Source organism: Gigantopelta aegis, chromosome 3 (assembly GCF_016097555.1).
Source record: "Gigantopelta aegis isolate Gae_Host chromosome 3, Gae_host_genome, whole genome shotgun sequence".
Classification (NCBI taxonomy): Eukaryota; Metazoa; Mollusca; class Gastropoda; order Neomphalida; family Peltospiridae; genus Gigantopelta; species Gigantopelta aegis.
In genome coordinates, this window is record NC_054701.1 from 50,147,638 (window position 1) to 50,168,710 (window position 21,073).

Genomic DNA, 21,073 nt, shown 5'->3' on the forward strand with positions numbered 1-21,073 from the left:
AAATACTTTCTGATGACATGTCATATGTTAAACACACCCAATAAACCTTTCAGTGACCACAATGTATTACAAATACTTTCTGATGACATGTCATATGTTAAACACACCCAATAAACCTTTCAGTGACCACAATGTATTACAAATACTTTCTGATGACATTTCATATGTTAAACACACCCAATAAACCTTTCAGTGACCACAATGTATTACAAATACTTTCTGATGACATTTCATATGTTAAACACACCCAATAAACCTTTCAGTGACCACAATGTATTACAAATACTTTCTGATGACATGTCATATGTTAAACACACCCAATAAACCTTTCAGTGACCACAATGTATTACAAATACTTTCTGATGACATGTCATATGTTAAACACACCCAATAAACCTTTCAGTGACCACAATGTATTACAAATACTTTCTGATGACATGTCATATGTTAAACACACCCAATAAACCTTTCAGTGACCACAATGTATTACAAATACTTTCTGATGACATTTCATATGTTAAACACACCCAATAAACCTTTCAATGACCACAGTGTATTACAAATACTTTCTGATGACATTTCATATGTTAAACACACCCAATAAACCTTTCAATGACCACAGTGTATTACAAATACTTTCTGATGACATTTCATATGTTAAACACACCCAATAAACCTTTCAATGACCACAGTGTATTACAAATTCTTTCTGATGACATTTCATATGTTAAACACACCCAATAAACCTTTCAATGACCACAGTGTATTACAAATACTTTCTGATGACATTTCATATGTTAAACACACCCAATAAACCTTTCAATGACCACAGTGTATTACAAATACTTTCTGATGACATTTCATATGTTAAACACACCCAATAAACCTTTCAATGACCACAGTGTATTACAAATTCTTTCTGATGACATTTCATATGTTAAACACACCCAATAAACCTTTCAATGACCACAGTGTATTACAAATACTTTCTGATGACATTTCATATGTTAAACACACCCAATAAACCTTTCAATGACCACAGTGTATTACAAATACTTTCTGATGACATTTCATATGTTAAACACACCCAATAAACCTTTCAATGACCACAGTGTATTACAAATTCTTTCTGATGACATTTCATATGTTAAACACACCCAATAAACCTTTCAATGACCACAGTGTATTACAAATACTTTCTGATGACATTTCATATGTTAAACACACCCAATAAACCTTTCAATGACCACAGTGTATTACAAATACTTTCTGATGACATTTCATATGTTAAACACACCCAATAAACCTTTCAATGACCACAGTGTATTACAAATACTTTCTGATGACATGTCATATGTTAAACACACCCAATAAACCTTTCAATGACCACAATGTATTACAAATACTTTCTGATGACATTTCATATGCATGCACTGGTACCCCCCCCCCCCCCCCCACACCTACCAGGATTGAGGGCCTCTGGTTCAGAACCAATCATCTAGAAATGTCCAGGGTCCATTAAGGTTCAGTAAATGTACAACAGTGCTGGGTTAATTTACAGTGAAATCCGTTTAATTTTATAGCCTTACATTTTTGTGGTTTTACTTTAAAAAATTGAAAACCCCCAACATTTTATTGGGCACTTAAATTCATGAATCGAAAAGATAATATCATAAATTCATATATGTATCCATGTGTTATATTTTCATTGGGTTCTTAAGTTTGTTGACTGCACTAGTCCACCAATTACTGGACAGTTAGACCACCATGAACAAAAGTGATTTCCCAGTTCCCAGAGGCAGTTAAACACCAGCATTCTGGGAGATTCCATTGGAACACTAACAATATTATAATTACATTCCACCATTCCAAGGTGGTAGTGCTATTATTAAACTTCTTCAGCATTCTGCTAACCAGGAGATAAATTTATCCAATGGTCCACTGTGATGCCTTAGGATGCATTAACTTTGTGCTGTATAATGTCCACACCATCTGAAAACAGGGACATTACTATGGACAATGACCTGTTGATCCTAAGTATCTTGGAGGCATCTTTATCCCGTGATATAGATTCTCCTGACAAACATTTCATCCACGTGGTGTTGACAGGCTCCAAGTAGATTACTGGAGCCATCAAGCTGAGCAAACTTCACTTCCAATGTTTATTAGGATAATTCCACTTTGACGGCACCGGCTAACCCTTTCTATCCTCTGATTTTGTCCAGAGTGCTTGTGGTCTAAGGATAGGACACATCAATGTTCAACAAGTGATGACTAAAGAGTTAAAGCAGAGAAGACGAGAGCAGGGTATGGCAATATAGGACGCTGTTATTAACTGCTGAAAACCCACAAACACATATAAACAGAAGGATTTCAACCATGTAATATGCACTTTTCCACAACCAGGACAACACACACAACATTCTGATGATATTTTTGTCATAAAGGTTTTGATTGAACAATTGATGAAATCTGACAAGCCCACTGAGTGAGAAAATTCCTTTGACCTATTTGATAAAAAAATTAAATCCCAATGCATATCTAATGTCATTTAACCATCAGAACTTTACACGTTTTCCAAGCACTTTGTGGCATTAACAAATACTAACCCAATTTTTATATTTAAAGTTAAATGAATAAGACAGGACACATCGGAGATTGCCTCCAAAAACATTTGTGTTTTCAACACTGGCCAGGTTTTTCTATACTACACTATAAACATAAACTTCTACCAGTGACAATTTGAAAACATGCTCACCTGTTCAACACGTATATCCCAGTCTCCAAAGATCTTTTTACCCCTAAAGTATTTTGTCCTGTTAAAAAACAAACAAAAACACATATAAATTTATTTTTATTTTTCTTTTTATCCAAAAATGTTTGCCTATTACGTTGCAGCCTTTAAATCACATATCACATTTAAATTATCTGTTTTCGAAAGCTCATCCCTGATAGGTTATTGTTAGCTGGTAGTTACTGCAATGTGTTAATATTTTAGGGAAAGCAGGAAAACTGTGTCATTGTTAGACTTCAGTATCAACTTGTTTAGGTCACATGGAATTCTAAGAAGACAGTACTAGCAACATAGCATTTCATTTTCACCTATTCTTAATGGGATGAAAGCTTTGTTTTCTTTAATGACACTAGAGCACATTGATTTATTAATCATCAACTATGACCAGCATTGGATGTCAAACATTTGGTAATTTTGACATATAAGTCTTACGAGAGGAAACTGCTACATTTTTTCATTAATAGAAAGGGATCTTTTATATGCACCATACCACAGACAGGATAACATATGATGCACTGGCTGGAACGAGAAATAGCCCAAAGGGTCCACTGATGGGGATCGATCCCAAACCGACCGCACATCAATCAAGCTCTTAATGGGATGAATTACTGTTAATACTGGGATGAATTACTGTTAACAATGTTAATGTTAATGTTAATGTTAATGTTAATGTTAATAATGTTCTTGTAGTGTCATAAAACTGACAGTCCTGTGTTTTAAGACGATTCTCTGATCTCAGACAAATATTATTATCTACATATTCTTATTGAGATAAACAAAGCAATAATACTTGCATGTGTTGTATGAGATTGATGGAATAATTTTTAAAATTTTATCACTCACCAAGCCTGGATGAAGGAATTAAAGAAAAAAAATCATAAACCTTTTCCTAAACTTGTTTGGCTCAATCATTCATGTAATAATCCATATTTATATGTATGTGAAAGCTACAAAATTAGATGGGCAAAAAAGCAAAGAAAATGAACCATTGACTGGATGGATAATGTACTGGTAAGACCTTGATTATCCCACTCACCAAACGTTTGTAAAAATAGAAAAGAAGGCTATATATAGAGGATTCATCACGAGTATTTTTTAATATGGAAAATATCAACCGAGTCTATGTTAATCGGTATTTGTCGAGGCTTTGAGTAGTGAATTCTATTTATCCTATAAAACTTCTAAAATAACATTTTAAATATTTTTTTACTAAATCACAGTACTAAAGTCGCCGCAATCTGTAATATGACGTCATCACGAGTTTGACGTCACGCATTTCAAACAAATCTTTGAAACGTTATGCTCAGGTACACAGGTCTTGTTGGCTTGTAAGCAAATGACCCATCCACAGCAACACATTACCTAGAGACCTTGCAAATTTGCATATCATTATTAACCGGGATAATAAAGTAAATTATCACATGGGTTTATGACATGGATATCATGGGTAAGTTATAGGATAAATAGTTTTTCTGTAACTGGTCTGGGTTGTTTCCTGAGTTTGACAACAAGGTATTGGAACCAAAATTGCAAAAACCTTAAATGAATATTCAGTAACATGAAAATTGGATTTAATGCTTTTTGGTTTCGAAAATATGCTTCAAAAAGAATATTTTCAAATATGTTTAAGTAAAATTACACAGGTAGGTCCCATAGCAAAAAATAAATTTGTCTATGTTTAAGAAATGAATTTAGAATACATGTAAAAGCAATAACTTTATTAAAATGCATGTATATGTATTTTCAAAAAGTTGAAAGTTTGTTTTGTTTAACACCACCACTAGAGCACATTGCTTTATTAATCATCAGCTATTGGAAAGAAAGAAATGTTTTATTTAACGACGCACTCAACAAATTTTATTTAGGGTTATATGGCGTCAGACATATGGTTAAGGACCACACAGAGTTTGAGAGGAAACCCGCTGTCACCACTACATGGGCTACTCTTTCCGATTAGCAGCAAGGGATCTTTTATTTGCACTTCCCACAGGCAGGATAGCACAAACCATGGCCTTTGTTGAACCAGTTATGGATCACTGGTCGGTGCAAGTGGTTTACACCTACCCACTGAGCCTTGCGGAGCACTCACTCAGGGTTTGGAGTCGGTATGTGGATTTTAAAAAATCCCATGCCTCGACTGGGATCTGAACCCAGTACCTACCAGCCTGTAGACTGATGGCCTAACCACGACACCACCGAGGCTGGTCTCATCAGCTATTGGATGTCAAACATTAAGTAATTTTGAAATATAGTCTTAGAGTGAAAACCCTGTACATTTTTCCATTCATAGCAAGGGATCTTTTATATACAGACAGTATAGCACATACCACAACCTTTGATATACCATATACTTGCAAAAAAGGCTACAAAAAAAGAGAACCAAAACACTCCACCACCATCACCCCACCCGCACCGAAACAGTCACTAAACTTTTTATATTTTTATATTTCATACAAAACACTTTGAGACTTTCTTTTTTCACAGCAATGTTAACCTTTTATCTACAAGACAGCCTAGAAACATTTGTGAAATGCAAATTTTGTCATTTGCAGGAATTGCTTCGTTATAGTTCCAAGAGCACATTTTATCTGTCTGTTATGTATATATTTAGCAGACGAACTTTAGTTTATTGTCTCTTGGAGACTGATAATGTAATAAGAGTGTACTTGAGTCTGTAGGACAGGATGCAGAGTCCAGGAAACCTACAGCTATAAGACAGAGATAATGGTACACACATCATATTGATTTCAGTCGTCCATCACCAAACACGCAATCAAACTAATGGGGCATACAAGAGAACATGAGTACTCTACGGTCATCCCGTCTTAGACAGGACTCTCTGGTGAGGTCAGAGGTTGTGCCCATGACAGACATGCTTGAACAGTTCTCCGATTAAATGTCTAAAATAAGATAAGCAGACCCCCATATACTGACATTGTTACTTGCCTAGTATTTATAATTAGACACAGAAAAAAATAATCTGCAATTATTATGCCAGAGTTCAGACTTGAGGGATATGGGCACGTTAATAGAGTTCTGTATCTGCAATTATTTTTCATGACTTATTAAAAGAGAGAACCGGCCTCGGTGGCGTCGTGGTTAGGCCATCGGTCTACAAGCTGGTAGGTACTGGGTTTGGATCCCAGTCGAGACATGGGATTTTTAATCCAGATACCGACTACAAACCCTGAGTGAGTGCTCCGCAAGGCTCAATGGGTAGGTGTAAACCACTTGCACCGACCAGTGATCCATAACTGGTTCAACAAAGGCCATGGTTTGTGCTATCCTGCCTGTGGCAAGTGCAAATAAAAGATCCCTTGCTGCTAATCAGAAAGAGTAGCCCATGTAGTGGCGACAGCGGGTTTCCTCTCAAAATCTGTGTGGTCCTTAACCATATGTCTGACGCCATATAACCGTAAATAAAATGTGTCGAGTGCATCGTTAAATAAAAAACATTTCTTTCTTTAACTCTTTTTCTCTATTGACCAAATGTCAAAATATATATGTGTGTGTGTGTGTGTGCGTGTGCATACGTACATACATACGTACATATGTACATACATACATACATACGTACGTACGTACGTACGTACATACATACATACATACATACATACATACATACATACATACATACATACATACATACCTACCTACCTACCTACCTACCTACCTACCTACCTACCTACATACATACATATATATATATATATAATATATGTATGTATATATATATATATATATATATATATATATATATATATATATATATATATATATATATTAATGACACCACTAGAACACATTGATTAACAAAACATCGGCTACTGGATGTAAAAAATTATAACCATATAACCGTAAATAAAATGTGTTGAGTGCCTCGTTAAATAAAACATTTCTTTCTTTATTAAAAGAGAAGGGCGGGATGTAGCCCAGTGGGAAAACGCTCGCTTGATGCGCGATCACTCTAGGATCGATCCCCGTCAGTGGGCCCATTGGGCTATTTCTCACTCTAGCCAGTGCACCATGACTGGTATATCAAAGGCTGTGGTATGTGCTATCCTAACTGTGGGATGATGCATATAAAAGATCCCTTGCTACTAATGGAAAAAATTTAGCGGGTTTCAACGCTGTGACTGTCAAAATGACCATATGTTTGACATCCAATAGCCGATGATTAATAAATCAATGTGCTCTAGTGGTGTTGTTAAACAAAACAAACAAACATTAAAAGAGAGGAAATCTTGAGGATGCATGGTACGAGCTGCACACAAAAGGTGTTTCTTGTATACAAAGTGTACACATCTTATTAAAGACCTAACAATAAGAAGGTTATGTATTATTTTTATACTTTACACCTGTTAGTCTTTCTCTATAACAGATGTACATATATAATTATATATATATGTGTGTGTGTGTGTGTGTGTGTGTGTGCATGTGCATGTGCATGTGCGTGTGCGCGTACTGTAAACAGATTCTGTGTAATCCAAAAATGAATGAATGAATCTTTAACGACACCCCAGCACAAAAATAGATATCAGCTATTAGGCGTCAAAAAAAGGTAAGTACATCAGTAAGTACATCAGCAAGTCAGTAAGTATATCAGTAAGTACATCAGCAAGTCAGTAAGTACATCAGCAAGTCAGTAAGTACATCAGCAAGTACATCAGCAAGTCAGTAAGTACATCAGCAAGTCAGTAAGTACATCAGCAAGTACATCAATACTGGTATGATTATTTCCACACAAAAAAATATGTATAATTATTTAGTGTAACCCCAAAACATTTTCCAAAGCATTTTTGATAAGAGATTGAAAATCAGTGTATTTTTGCTTGTTTAGATACAAAATCCAAGTTGTCAGTGAACAGACAGATATATATTTGATGCAACGTATTCACATGTATTATTTAATGCAATAATATAAGCAGACATATAATGGATAAGTTAATTTTCCCCATCTCTACGAAGTAAACAGTTTGATGGCACTGAGCCTTACAATAGCCCACTTAGTACAATGGATATACCAGGAATATTTCCACAACTGCCGTGGTTTCTGTATTGACATCACTTACAGAGCACTCGCTCCATGTATATATACTACTCAAAAGAATTTAAGGTAGTACTAAACCAAATAACTTCCGGCTGGGTCAAAGTGCGAGGTGCACCGAACTTTTGATAGAGAAGTGAACACCACAAGTCCTGTGATTGGTTATAAATGTGAGTGTGTTGGTTGTAAAAAATAATAGTTTCATCTGGGTAAAAAAAAATTGCAATTTTATTTCATCTAGTACCAATGTGTCAAGTAGCCTTGTGCTTGAAACATGTATGGGGTACCTGTAAAAAAAAGTACTCGAATTTTGTGCGAAACTAGGGTAGTCACAGACGCTACCCGTTATCTCAGAAACGAGCAGCTTGACCCCCATTTTTTTCTGATTCACTTTAAGTGTAAGGGGTGGTAGTATTTATATCCGTGGCGTTTATGTCGGTTGATACGTTGCAGGTAGGAGTTTTAGCCACATATGTTACTATTGTCGTCTATGGGATTTGATTTGGTAGTATACACCCTATAGCACATATTCAGTGCATAATAAAAAATATTATGATTTGTCATTTTATTTAATTAAACTATACTGGTTGATAAATTAGCCATCACTCGATCATACAAGTTCACAATGACCTTGACCTTGACAATAATCTCTGTACATGGCTCTGAATGGAGTTTGAATCAAAGTTAGCACTGAAGAAAAGTTGGTTTTGGCCTATAATTCATACTGTAAAGATTTCAATAATTTCTTTTTACATGGTATTTGACTTGCCATATACAACTGCTCTTAAATATGGTATTATATATAAGCAACCTGAACTAAGATTTTAATAGCAATTTATTTTTATATTAAAAATAGCATGTGCCAATAGTGGGTTAATGTCTTTAGTTTCCATTAACATTGTTAATTTTTTATGTATGAAATTCTGAAAACTCAAATTTGTAAAGAAGTTGATTTTTATTGTCATTTTGACATATTTATAGGGTGCTAAGTTATATTTTAGACAAATTTGTAGTTTTATGCAAAATTTAAAGTAAATTTTAAGAAAAACTTTACCAAAAACATAATTAAATTTGTTGTCACTATTGTGCCTTCTGTTCTTATTTGTACATAACAATAAGGTTGTTAAACATATACTTAGATCTCCAGATAATTTTTTTTTTTTAATAATCACTTAGTTAGCTCACATGAAAAGTATTTTGAGTTTATACTAGATTCAGAACCAATTTTTTCAGATCTGATTATCTGCCTTGGATTAAGTTGATAATTTATTTTATTGTTAAAGCTGTATTACCTAATGTTACTAGCTAAATAAAATGCTGGATTACAGATTGTAGGAATACATCTAATGTACATATTGTATTCATCAGGATTAGAAAATATGTTCGGGTAATTTTGTCATTTAAAAATAGTTTTTTTCAGTAATTAATCAAAAATAAATGTGTTAAAGCTGCATGATAATTCCAGATATCACAACTATTAAAACCTCCAACTACAGTAGGCTATAAATAAAATATAGTCAGGAATATTGGTGGCTGCCAATAGTTTTGATGGTTCATTATGAAAATCAGCATGGCCGATGGATTTGAAATTCGCACACCTGGTAACTTGAAGACACCCACACCCAGCATACAGGATTTCCTCCCAACACTAATGTTCAGGACATTAAGTCATTACTTCATACAGGTACAGTCATGTTTGTGTTTCCTTCCTCAGACAGTGTATTTTTTTAATACTGATATTTCTTTGATGTGCCTGTTAAGGTCTTCATAATCTAGGGGTCAATCAAGTGCATGTGTTTTAATGGAATTCTTTAAAGGGGTAGAGGTACTCTGACTATCTTTGTTGTCTCTACATATATACCTGAGTACACACACCCAACTGAAAGTAAATATCTTCAGGAGTTTTATTTTAAAACATTTTGTTGTTTAATATGACATATTGCATTTGTACAAAACTATATGCAATATATATGCTTTTTGAGGTGTACATTATATTAGGTTGCACTGTAGAAACAACAGTTTCAGTGAGGTTGTCAGTTTATGTCAGAATACACCAGATCCTGGTTGTCATAAAGACACATAGCTGGACACTTTTTGAAAAATGTATGTTATCAGTATAGGTAGTACTAAACCAAATAACTTCCGGCTGGGTCAAAGTGCGAGGTGCACCGAACTTTTGATAGAGAAGTGAACACCACAAGTCCTGTGATTGGTTATAAATGTGAGTGTGTTGGTTGTAAAAAATAATAGTTTCATCTGGGTAAAAAAAAATTGCAATTTTATTTCATCTAGTACCAATGTGTCAAGTAGCCTTGTGCTTGAAACATGTATGGGGTACCTGTAAAAAAAAGTACTCGAATTTTGTGCGAAACTAGGGTAGTCACAGATGCTACCCGTTATCTCAGAAACGAGCAGCTTGACCCCCATTTTTTTCTGATTCACTTTAAGTGTAAGGGGTGGTAGTATTTATATCCGTGGCGTTTATGTCAGTTGATACGTTGCAGGTAGGAGTTTTAGCCACATATGTTACTATTGTCGTCTATGGGATTTGATTTGGTAGTATACACCCTTAAGGGTCAAAAATTTATAACCAAATAAGTTTCAGAGTGTATTAGATTGATGATGTAAACTACACCGAAATTTTTATTTATTGTTCCATATTTACAAAAAAACACAAATAAACATCACTGTATACAAGAAAGTCACATGACATGCTGTCAAAGTTGAAGGTTGTCAAACATGGATTTTACACATTAGAACATTCGTTTAATAGTGTGTGAATCCACCCCTGGTGCGAATACACTCGACACATCGTTGCCTCATGCTGTTGATCAGACGTCTGAAGAACTCTTGGGGAATGGCCTGCCACTCTGCCATAAGAAGTTGACCCAGATCATGAAGGTTGGCCGGAGGGGCATGGTTATCCCGAACTCTCCTGCCTAATTCGTCCCAGGCGTGCTCTATTGGGGCCAAGTCAGGCAAATATGCTGGCCAATCCATCCTGGCGATACCTTGTTGTATGAGAAAGTCCGTTACCACACTGACGCGGTGGGGTCTGGCATTGTCATCCTGCAGAACTGCCCCGCCGCCAATCTGCTGAAGGCCTGGGAGAACCAACGGCCAGATAATCTCATTCAGATAGCGGATTCCATTCAGATTGCCATCCACCACATAGAGGGGGGTCCTGTGGTGGATAGATATGCCGCCCCACACCATGACGCTGCCACCACCGAACCGGTAATGTTGTCTAACGTTAACGTCAGCGAAGCGCTCCCCAGGACGTCTGTAGACACGAACCCGACCGTCGTTGAACTGGAGACTAAACCTGGACTCATCAGTGAACATCACTCGACCCCACTGACCATGTTGCCACCGCAGATGAAGCATACACCAGTGACGTCTGGCCATTCTGTGGCGTGGTAGGAGTGGTGGTCGAACAGCCTGGCGATGGCAGCGTAGATTATTGGCTCTCAGACGATTGCGTATGGTTTGATCAGACACTCGAGTTCCAGTCGCAGTCCGCAGATTGTCACGTAATCGGCGTGCAGTGGTTGTGCATTGACGTAGAGCCATATTGGTGATGTAGCGGTCCTCTCTATTTGTAGTGCTTCGGGGTCTTCCCGAACGTGGACGATTTCGAACAGAATTCGTTGCTTGGTACCGTTGCCACAGTCGGCCAACGATACTCTGACTGACACCAAGTCTCAGAGCAACATTTCTTTGCATATTGCCATCCTGAAGCCAAGCAATAGCCCTTCCTCGATCTTCGATAGTCAGTTGAAGTTGTACCATTGTCGAATTTGGAGTGTGCACCATACACGAACGCAAGCTCCAATTATACGGAAATTCAGCATTGGGAACATGGAATACATGTGCAAAGCGTGCAAATGAAGCGCTTTGTGAAAAAGCAAGTTATGGGCACTTAGCAGACCTTTCGCTTTCACCCTAATTTACGTGCAAATGTAAGCATGTTTTCGCCATTAGAACTAGTCGACAGTGTCAATGACAGTGGATTTTAATTCATTTATGGGTTGCTTAGACCCACTTTCGTCAAAATGGAACAATACCATGCATGACATTATGGTCTAGCTAATATAATTGACATTCAGAAAATAATGTCGAAAATATCGTCTGACCCTTAAATTCTTTTGAGTAGTATATGTAGATACTGGTGATTCTTGTAGTAATCTATTAAATAAACACCGGTCAGGATGAAAGGTTTTTCTCAAAACTGATTGGAACATAACATTGTAATCTACCGGCCTCGTTGGTGTCATGGTTAAGCCATCAGATGTAAGGCTGGTAGGTACGGAGTTCGCAGCCCGGTACCGGCTCCCACCAAGAGCGAGTTTTAACAACTCAGTGGGTAGGTGTAAGACCACCACACCCTGTTCTCTCTCACTAACCACTAACAACTAACAACTAACCCACTGTTCTGGACAGACAGCCCAGATAGCCGAGGTGTGTGCCCAGGACAGTGTGCTTGAACCTTAATTGGATATAAGCACGAAAATAAGTTTAAATGAAATGTAACATAACAGTTTGTATTTGTCTTATCATGTATAAAAACAGCAACAGACAAACATTGTGTCACAAAAGATTAATAAAATATAAGTTATTGAAGTTTTTAAAATGAAATAATTTTTGGATGGTTTATATTTCAAGACACAACAAATAGTGCATGTGTTTAAAGGAGCTCAATCACGGATTTAGTGGGCCTTGTTTCTCTAAATATGCATTATAAATGGAAATTACATTCATTTGGAATACCAAACCTAGTTATTGTATGATCCAAAACATTTTAATTGAACTACAATTGAGGGAATTCCACGACATGCTTCATTTTTAAAATTTGGAAGTCTTCTTGTAAAAAGTCATAAAAATACGGAAAAACAGACTCGTAGTGAAAAGGCTATATATACAACAACCGTATAATGTATTTGTGGATTTTATATAAACGATCGCCATGTATAGAGACTTTGCAAATGAGGGCTGGCTATATATATTGCAAATAATAAAAAATATATTATTTCATGACGAAAATAACCGCGAATACGCTGAAATAAAATAATAAACAGTCAGAACATGAACTCACCATTTATTATTATTATTATTATTATCATTATTATCATTATTATTAGGTGCATGTGCAAATTATTTTGACTGGTTCGCAAAGTGGTATTTCGGTTTTAATGTATAGCGTAAAAAAACAGTGTACTGTTGCATGTTTTGTCGTCCAAAGGTTGGCTAATTATTACTTAACCCAGTTGAATCCAGTTCTACATGCAGGGACAAGTTCAGCCTGCTGTTTGTGCGTGTGTGCACGCACGTTAATCTTGCATTTGTATAGCCAAAACTACTCCAGATAAAACACTGCCCCTCCACCCCAAAAAGGTAGTAGTAGGCTAATAATAATAATAGTAGTAGTAGTAGTAGTAGTAGTAGTAGTAGTAGTAGTAGTAGTAGTAGTAGTAGTAGTAGTAATAGTAGTAGTAGTAGTAGTAGTAATAGTAATAATAATTGTGTATTATTATTATTATTATTACATGTATTATAATGTTGGTAAAATCATGTCGCAGTGGGGTGGGTTGGGGCGGTTGTTACAGAAACGTTACATAAATTTAGAGGGGGACCCGGGAGTGGTCTCAGCTTTACGAGTAGCTATAAAAAAATGTATCATCATCACCATCACCATCACCATCATCATCATCATTGTTATTATTTATTATAATTAATTTTTTGTTAGTACTGTAGGGACAATATGACGCTATTCATATATCTATGGAAAACGTACACAAAAGGGTCCGCTAAATTCATATACTCCCCCACCCCCTCCCCTGTTCAGAAAATGCACTGTTCATACAGTACTTAGTATGTATTCCTCCTGTTCCAGATGGTTTGGTAATATGGATCAATCAAATACATGTACTTATTTACCGCCTATATACATTTTTGCTGTGACTATAGCCAGCCCTCGTTAGTGGAGGCTATAGACACGGCCTTCGTATATATAGTCACATCGTATAAAAACACCATCTAGTTCAGAGTATTCTTTAAAAATGTAACAATTCCTATCTCAAGTCAGCTGTTATGGCATATTTTGCATGATAATGAATTTGACAAGGTGGAAAATGACGGTGTTTGTGATCCAGATGTTTAGAGTTTTTCACGTACGACTAACGATAAATTTACCTATAGATGCAAAGGCCTAACTAGTCGGGATTGTTGGCATTTAACATGCTTCTGTTACTAAAATAAATTAATGTATAAGCTTAATATCATTCAGTACATGTTTTTATTAATTTTTAATAACTAATTTTCATTGTTTGTTTTTTTTTCTATTTACCCTACGTCGCAGAGGATGGTCAAGCGTTCTTGTGACACGAGCTTGGTAAATCGATTTGGCACTGTGGTTATTCGGGGAATGCCCGTCACGTGACTCAACATAATACGTCACACCTCTGCTCTCCAAATAGCTGTTATTTTTCTCAGAATTATGGACCGTACCCATAATTCAGTTATTTTGATAAAATATCAATAATAAGTGTGATATGGTGGTTATGTAGATGGTTCAATAAAGTACTTTTAGGTACAAATCAAATGTATATATTGTCATATATTACTTTGTTGGGTCAATAATTAGGTCAACCATCCGTGACAGAGCGTGTTTAATTTTCTTTTTAAATATAGTAAGGCAAAAACTAAAAATGTTTAGGCATGCAACAAAAATATTTCATTGAACATCAGATAATTAATTTTCTTTTGTATATCCACTTTATGCTACTTATTTGTTTTCTGTTCATATATCAGAAAGTCATGTCAACCCATACCACATTTCTGCAACTATCTTTAGAGGAATTTGAGGAAAATGTACATGGAAAATGTATAAAGAACTATAATAAAAAAAATTTAAAGTATTCATTTTGTTACTAATAAATAAATAAATAAAAGAAACCAGCTTTCATACACATACGTTATTTTTGATAACACATACTTGTTAACACATATATGTGCAATAACATTTTACAGACATATGCCTGCACCTAGGTGATGACCAGGCCACTAATGCCATACCGGCCCATACCACCCAGTGGAAAAGCATGGTAGAAATCAATCACTAGATGTGACAAACAAGTTAACCTGAAATTTACTTTTCTGTGATGCACAAAGTTAAGCACAAGTTAACTATAAGTACTAGGTTTTAGGTTTTAGTTGGAAAAGGCATTTAATTTATTTTAAAACTGTTTTCTGAAGATGTGTAATAAATAGAATACTACACTCGTGTCCATTAAATATCTTTTATCTTACAACTCGTTATTTAAAAATGTATCAAACTCACTTTTGCTCGTTAGATACATTTTTAAACAACTCGTTGTAAGATAAATGACATCTAATGGCTGCTCACGTAGTATTCACTATGTATCAAACTACTGTAATTGATTGATAGCTGCCAGTCAATATCTCACATTCCCTTCAGCTGTCTCTATATATGACACAACTCCCTCAGATTTGTGTTTGTTTGACACGGTCCCCTCAGCTGTCTACCTCCTTGACACAATGCCCTCAACTGTCTACATGTTTGATTGGCCAATTGAACAAAAGATAAAGGCAGTTCCTTCCAACATAAACAAATGTTCTTGTGCATATTGGAATACATGGAGCTATGATTAGGAAAAATGGTCACGTGAATACACCAGTCATCAACTTTTGCATTTCTACATTGCACACTGCCAAACAAGTCTCAACGAAGATTGCAAAATCAATACCGAAAACATATTCAAAGGTAAATTTAATATTCAAATATGCATTTTGATTATGCAATTGAATTTAATTGACTAGTAAAAGGATTGAAAGAACTATTTTTTTAAGTCATGTAGCCCAGTATATTTTTGCATTGTTCCATTGATACAAATGTACAAGTTTAGACATACTAACATAATGTTGTATAACCAGCCAAGATGCTGTAGTGCTCGAGTTATCACACTTAATGCTGGCAGGTCCTGTGTTTGCATCGCAGAATCACCTCTCACCCACAGTTAGTTTTAATGCCACGAGGTAGGTGTAAGGACATTGCAAGACTTCTCTCTCAGTAACCACAAACAAACAACCAATAACCCGTGTCCAGGACAGAGAGCTAAGATAACTGAGGTTTATGCCCAGGACAGTTGACCAATTTCAGAGATGCTATTAATAAGTAGCAGGTGACAATTTTTTCGCTGAAATTTACTAAATGTTCTTTAGGTATCAAATTTTAAAAAAGCCAGTGCTTCCCAAACAGATATTGGTGTTTCTGTGATCTTGTATGTGCATGTTCATAACCGTCCATATGCATTTGAAAGCTTGTTCTTGATTGGTTGTTATTAGCTGGTTGTATTTATGTCAATACATGTATTTAAGACAAACCAATCAAACTATGTCTTTCTTAGGTTTAATTTGGTATCAACCTGATTATGTAACTCCATGTTTGTCACAGATGGTAATGGCTGGCTATATTTTCACGTTCACCTTAACAAGATCACTGATTATTACCTACTAGAACAGCATAATGGGATTCATATTTATCGTATGATTTCCCATGTATGTCATAACACAATTGTATGTCCTCTTAGCTTTGTCGTTTAACAATTGATGTAATAAAAGTACACCTCTCCCTGATTGGCTGATAGATTCCACAGTTTTTACTCAGGCTATCCAAAATGAGGTCATTTATGTTTGATGTCATTTCCATTTGTAAAAAATAATAATCACATTACATATCCATATGTCATTTGAATATTGAGTAATGGCTGACTGAAATTATAGTTAAGTATAAAGTTGATCAAGAAGACGTATTAAGCTTGAGATTATATTATAAAGAAGTTATTATTAATAGGAGGGTTGACTTGTGGTCAAGTTATCAAGACGTCTACAATGAATGCAAATTTACTCAGCTGGCAAAGGAAGGTTGGCGGTTTGTGAACATTGACTAGACTGTATATTTACTAATTTAGCAGAATAATTCTACAGTAATAAACAGAATATTACATTTGTGTATATGACAGATGATATTTATGACACTCATGCCTAAATTTTCACATTTCCCTCACTTTTGCTTGGAAAATATAATAATTTATTCACTCATGTTGTAAAAATTGTCTGTCATGAACACTCATATAATATCCTCTATATTTAAACCTGATCTCCAAGAGAATGGGGAGAGAAGGAATGAGAGGAGAGCTGGTAAAGCAGGAGGAATTATGAGAAGGAAGAATTTAAGTATTGTCTGTTATTTCTTTTATGTTCATGTGGCATAAACAAAAAAACTCATCCACTGTGAAAACTATGTGAATCGGCAAAGCCATTCTCACATAAGTTTATCGATGATTTTTTTTTCATACCCAGATGAACGTAAAAGAAATAACAGACAATACTTTTAAATTTTAAACATACTTACTAATAATAATACTAAAAGTTCATGTTTTATTTTTAATTATATTTTGATTCTTAAACAATAATGCTCAATAAGACAAATTATCTATATAAAGTGACGTCATCAGATATGGCGTAGCCTGACAACGTTATTTTAACATTCATCGAGAAATGAACAAACTCTCGTTGCTACTGCTGGACCAATGGGATGAAATTAAACTGTAATGAATGTAATGGAAATGTAATTATATAATGACAATACTGACCAGTCTGTATGATGGTCGTCTATAACAAGGAGAGTTCTGCATCGTTCTTTGTTATAAGCTGGTTTCATGCCAGATGAGAAACCTCGGCCTATTCCTGGCGCTGAAGACTTGGATGGTGAGCTTGGAGCACTTGGTGATGGGCCTTTCCTCACATTGACTGGGGGAATGAAGTCGTCCCGCAGCTCTCCCTGGAGGTCTCCCGAGCTGAATCTCCTCTTGAGGAAGTTCATTCCCGAGGAGAAGTTGTCGCGGAAGTTTGTGAATGATGACATGGTTGGTCAGGTGAGGTGAGCACAATGTGGGCTGATGTGGATGAGGATCTGGGCTATCTCACAAACTGCTCGTCAATGCAGCTGTCGTCCGCTAGTAACAGTCAGGCACAATTCTCATTGGTAATCCTGAAATTGAAAAACAAAATATAATTAGCTTACACGCTTTCAAGACGGTTCGTCCTCCAAATGTTTCATCCACAGACGATTCATCCATCATACAATTCGTCCACATACAGTTCGTCCACCCACCTCGGACAATTCGTCCACCCGATTACAACATTTAGACCAATAAATCAAAAATGTTATTTCTTAGCCCTTGAAATGGTTAATTATTTTCGTTTTGTGGTAAACTAGCAGCATATGAAACAAACTAAATTTGACTGGCGCTATTAACTTGTTATTGTCTGTCTGTGTCCATTGTAGTACTTTATTGATATGTTGTTACTCAAATTGCTCTTCAATTACACCTATAATTCTGACATAGTATTTAGAAAACAAAGCTAGTAACTAAACTCTTGCTAAATGACCATTTCTACATTGTGACCATACACATTTCGTCCACAGGCGCATGTACATGATGTTGTTTCTACTAGGAAGTTTGTGTCGGAAGATAATAGTCAGTGTGTACCGGATGAAAATTTCGTCATTTATGTCAAGAAAACCATAACGTGACGTCGTTCGAAGTAACCAAGCAATAAACAGCGATATTATCTCCATTCCGCTACCAAGTTCCAGCCATGTTCTATCATCTGTTACATCCATAAAATTACAAGACATCCTTAAGGGGTGCGCATTGCCCTGCCCTCCCCATCATGTCTGCATGTGCTTTGTGGCCAAAAATAAACAAATAATATTATAGTGGATAAATTGTCCAAGAACAATTTTTGGTTGTGGACGAATTGTCTCGAGTTCAATAGTGGACAAATGTTTACTGGACGAATCATCTGTGGATGAAACGTCCAGAGGACGAATCATCTGCATCCCGCTTACATAACACACATAATGAAGATATGTTGTTAAAAATAAATCTCCTTGGTAACCCTGAAATTGAAAAATATAATTAACTTCTACATATAATGCAGATATGTTGGAAAAACAAATCTCATTGGTAAACCTGAAATTGAAAAGTAAAATACAATTAATTTTCACATATAATGCAGAGATGTTGAGAATTGTATTTACAGATTACAATACTTAATGTTTATATTAGATTAGTGATAAGAACCCCCACACCATCAAAGAAAGAAAATAATACTTAACTTACTTGACAATAAAACAATCAATAAAAAATATTGATCCATGTTGCATAAATTGTCATGATTTGCATCAGACTATACAAAGATAAGCACTTTTTTCAATTTATATCACAATAACATAAAACAGAGATATTTATTACCGTTATGTTTGAAAGTGGTGTTTGTATGGTAAAAATTGATGGCTGTATGCATGATCAAATTGTCAGAAGTTCTGGTATGGCTGAATTCAGAAATAAGATATCATAAGGTTGTTTATTATTGTTGGAAATCAATTATCGATTAACAGCTATAATTAGTTGGCACGAACCGATCGACTTACAATTACACAATCGGTTATAATTATATGAACATAAGAAGGATTTTAATTATAAAGACCGTGCACCTATTGTTGTCTTCACCAGGATAAACCCTACAACTATTTAATATCTTTTTTTAATGTACATATGAAAACAAATACCAAACCCAACATATTTACATCAAACCATTATCTAACCCTGGCACTGTAATGGTCTGGGGACAATAAAAAAAAAATATAATAATAAAAAAAAACCTGGAGGAAAATGATTACATTTAACATTTCCCCACACAATCAATTATTGATTTTTAAAATTGATCATTACATCAGTAGAGCCAAACCGATCAATTTAAAAAAAATTATAATCGATTCTTGAAACATCACAATTGTTTACTGTCTACTAGAGAAAACACTCAATATTTAAACACACCAAGGTCTTTCCTAAACTTAGCTCCTTTTTTTTCCTAATGGTATTAAAGTGTGTGTGGGGGGGGGGGGGGGGGGGGGGCGGGTGGTTAAGAAATAGCATGATGGTGTCAAGGTATAACAAGCAAGGCAAGAGATGAAGTAACATGCCCAAATGAGGGTTTGAAATAGTTTCAGTGTTAACACCAGAGTCCATGATTATAACACATTGGTTTTGGAATGCAAGGCTCAGACGGTCCATTTTGACACTTGAGCCAAGACCAAGTTTTATGAGAATTCTATCAGATGGCTGATGGAACGAAACCTTCAAAAGCATTGACAGTTTATGTTTATTACACCACTGAAACTTTATATACAGAGTACAAGTTCTATTTGAGCAAAATGGAAAAAATACCCTGGTAGGTTGGACATATTAACCTGAGACTAGCAAACCTGACATCATGCTTATAAAAGCTTAAAGTCTAGACTCAAGGATTTAAAAATGTCTGGAGACTTTAAAACCATGACAATGAGATGAAAACTACATGTAGAAGTTCAGACTTGATTATTGTTTGGATTTAGAAGCTTTGTAAACACAAATCTTCCAATAAATGTTTATTGTAAACCAGTTGACACATTACTCCAAAAATGCAGACTTTAAAAAAAAAAAAAATTCTTATCACATCCAATCAGGGGTGGGGAAAAGCCCTTTTCTCCCGGTCTGGGACCGATCTCGATCTCTGAGACCGAATTTTTTTTTTTTAAATGTGTGTTTGCCGGTCCCACTTTTGTCATTCTTGTCGGTCCGAACCACCTGTCCATTTCTATTATTGGAACAAATTCTTATCCGTCAAGTGGACCGGCTTGCCCAGACATCGGTATCTCATGCGTGATTTAAAATAATAAATAAATAGTGGTCAGTATAGCTTGTGTTTCAGACGTCTGTGATTTTAAAGTCTGCCTAAGTATATATCGTCAGTCACTGAAGTCGGACCTACAGTAGTGTCAATCCACAGCCACTAGGCTAGACATTAATTTTGTCAAAGTTGCTGAGCCAGTCAAGAGATAAAACAGACGTTAACAATAACACCATTCTTGGTGAGAGAGCCATCAAGGTATTACACTCCAATTAAAACAAAGGACCCAGAGTTTGCAACTGGTTACAATCAACACTTGTCAACACCTATGTACGGAGCTTTGTCGGGTCGAGTGTCCCTGTCGGAAGCAAGAGACTTTTGTGCAATACAAACTGCTTGAAATAGCATAAAATATACTAAAATAATCAATAAATGTATTTATTGTTGACTGTTCAATGTAGTCTATCCAATAA

General features: G+C 35.6%; 1 protein-coding gene across 4 annotated transcripts in view; it reads right to left on the reverse strand.

The window, feature by feature from the left end:
• LOC121368173 (synapsin-like) overlaps positions 1-21,073 on the reverse strand; it is a 127,055-nt gene that overhangs the window by 71,823 nt on the left and 34,159 nt on the right. For all 4 annotated transcript variants that reach the window (XM_041492793.1, XM_041492795.1, XM_041492791.1 and 1 more), the window contains exons 3-4: positions 17,516-17,913; positions 2,759-2,816 (exon numbers count right to left, since the gene is read on the reverse strand). In XM_041492793.1, the coding sequence (XP_041348727.1) occupies positions 2,759-2,816; positions 17,516-17,787 (330 nt within the window). In that variant the 5' untranslated portion in view covers positions 17,788-17,913. The remainder of the gene's footprint in view (positions 1-2,758; positions 2,817-17,515; positions 17,914-21,073) is intronic.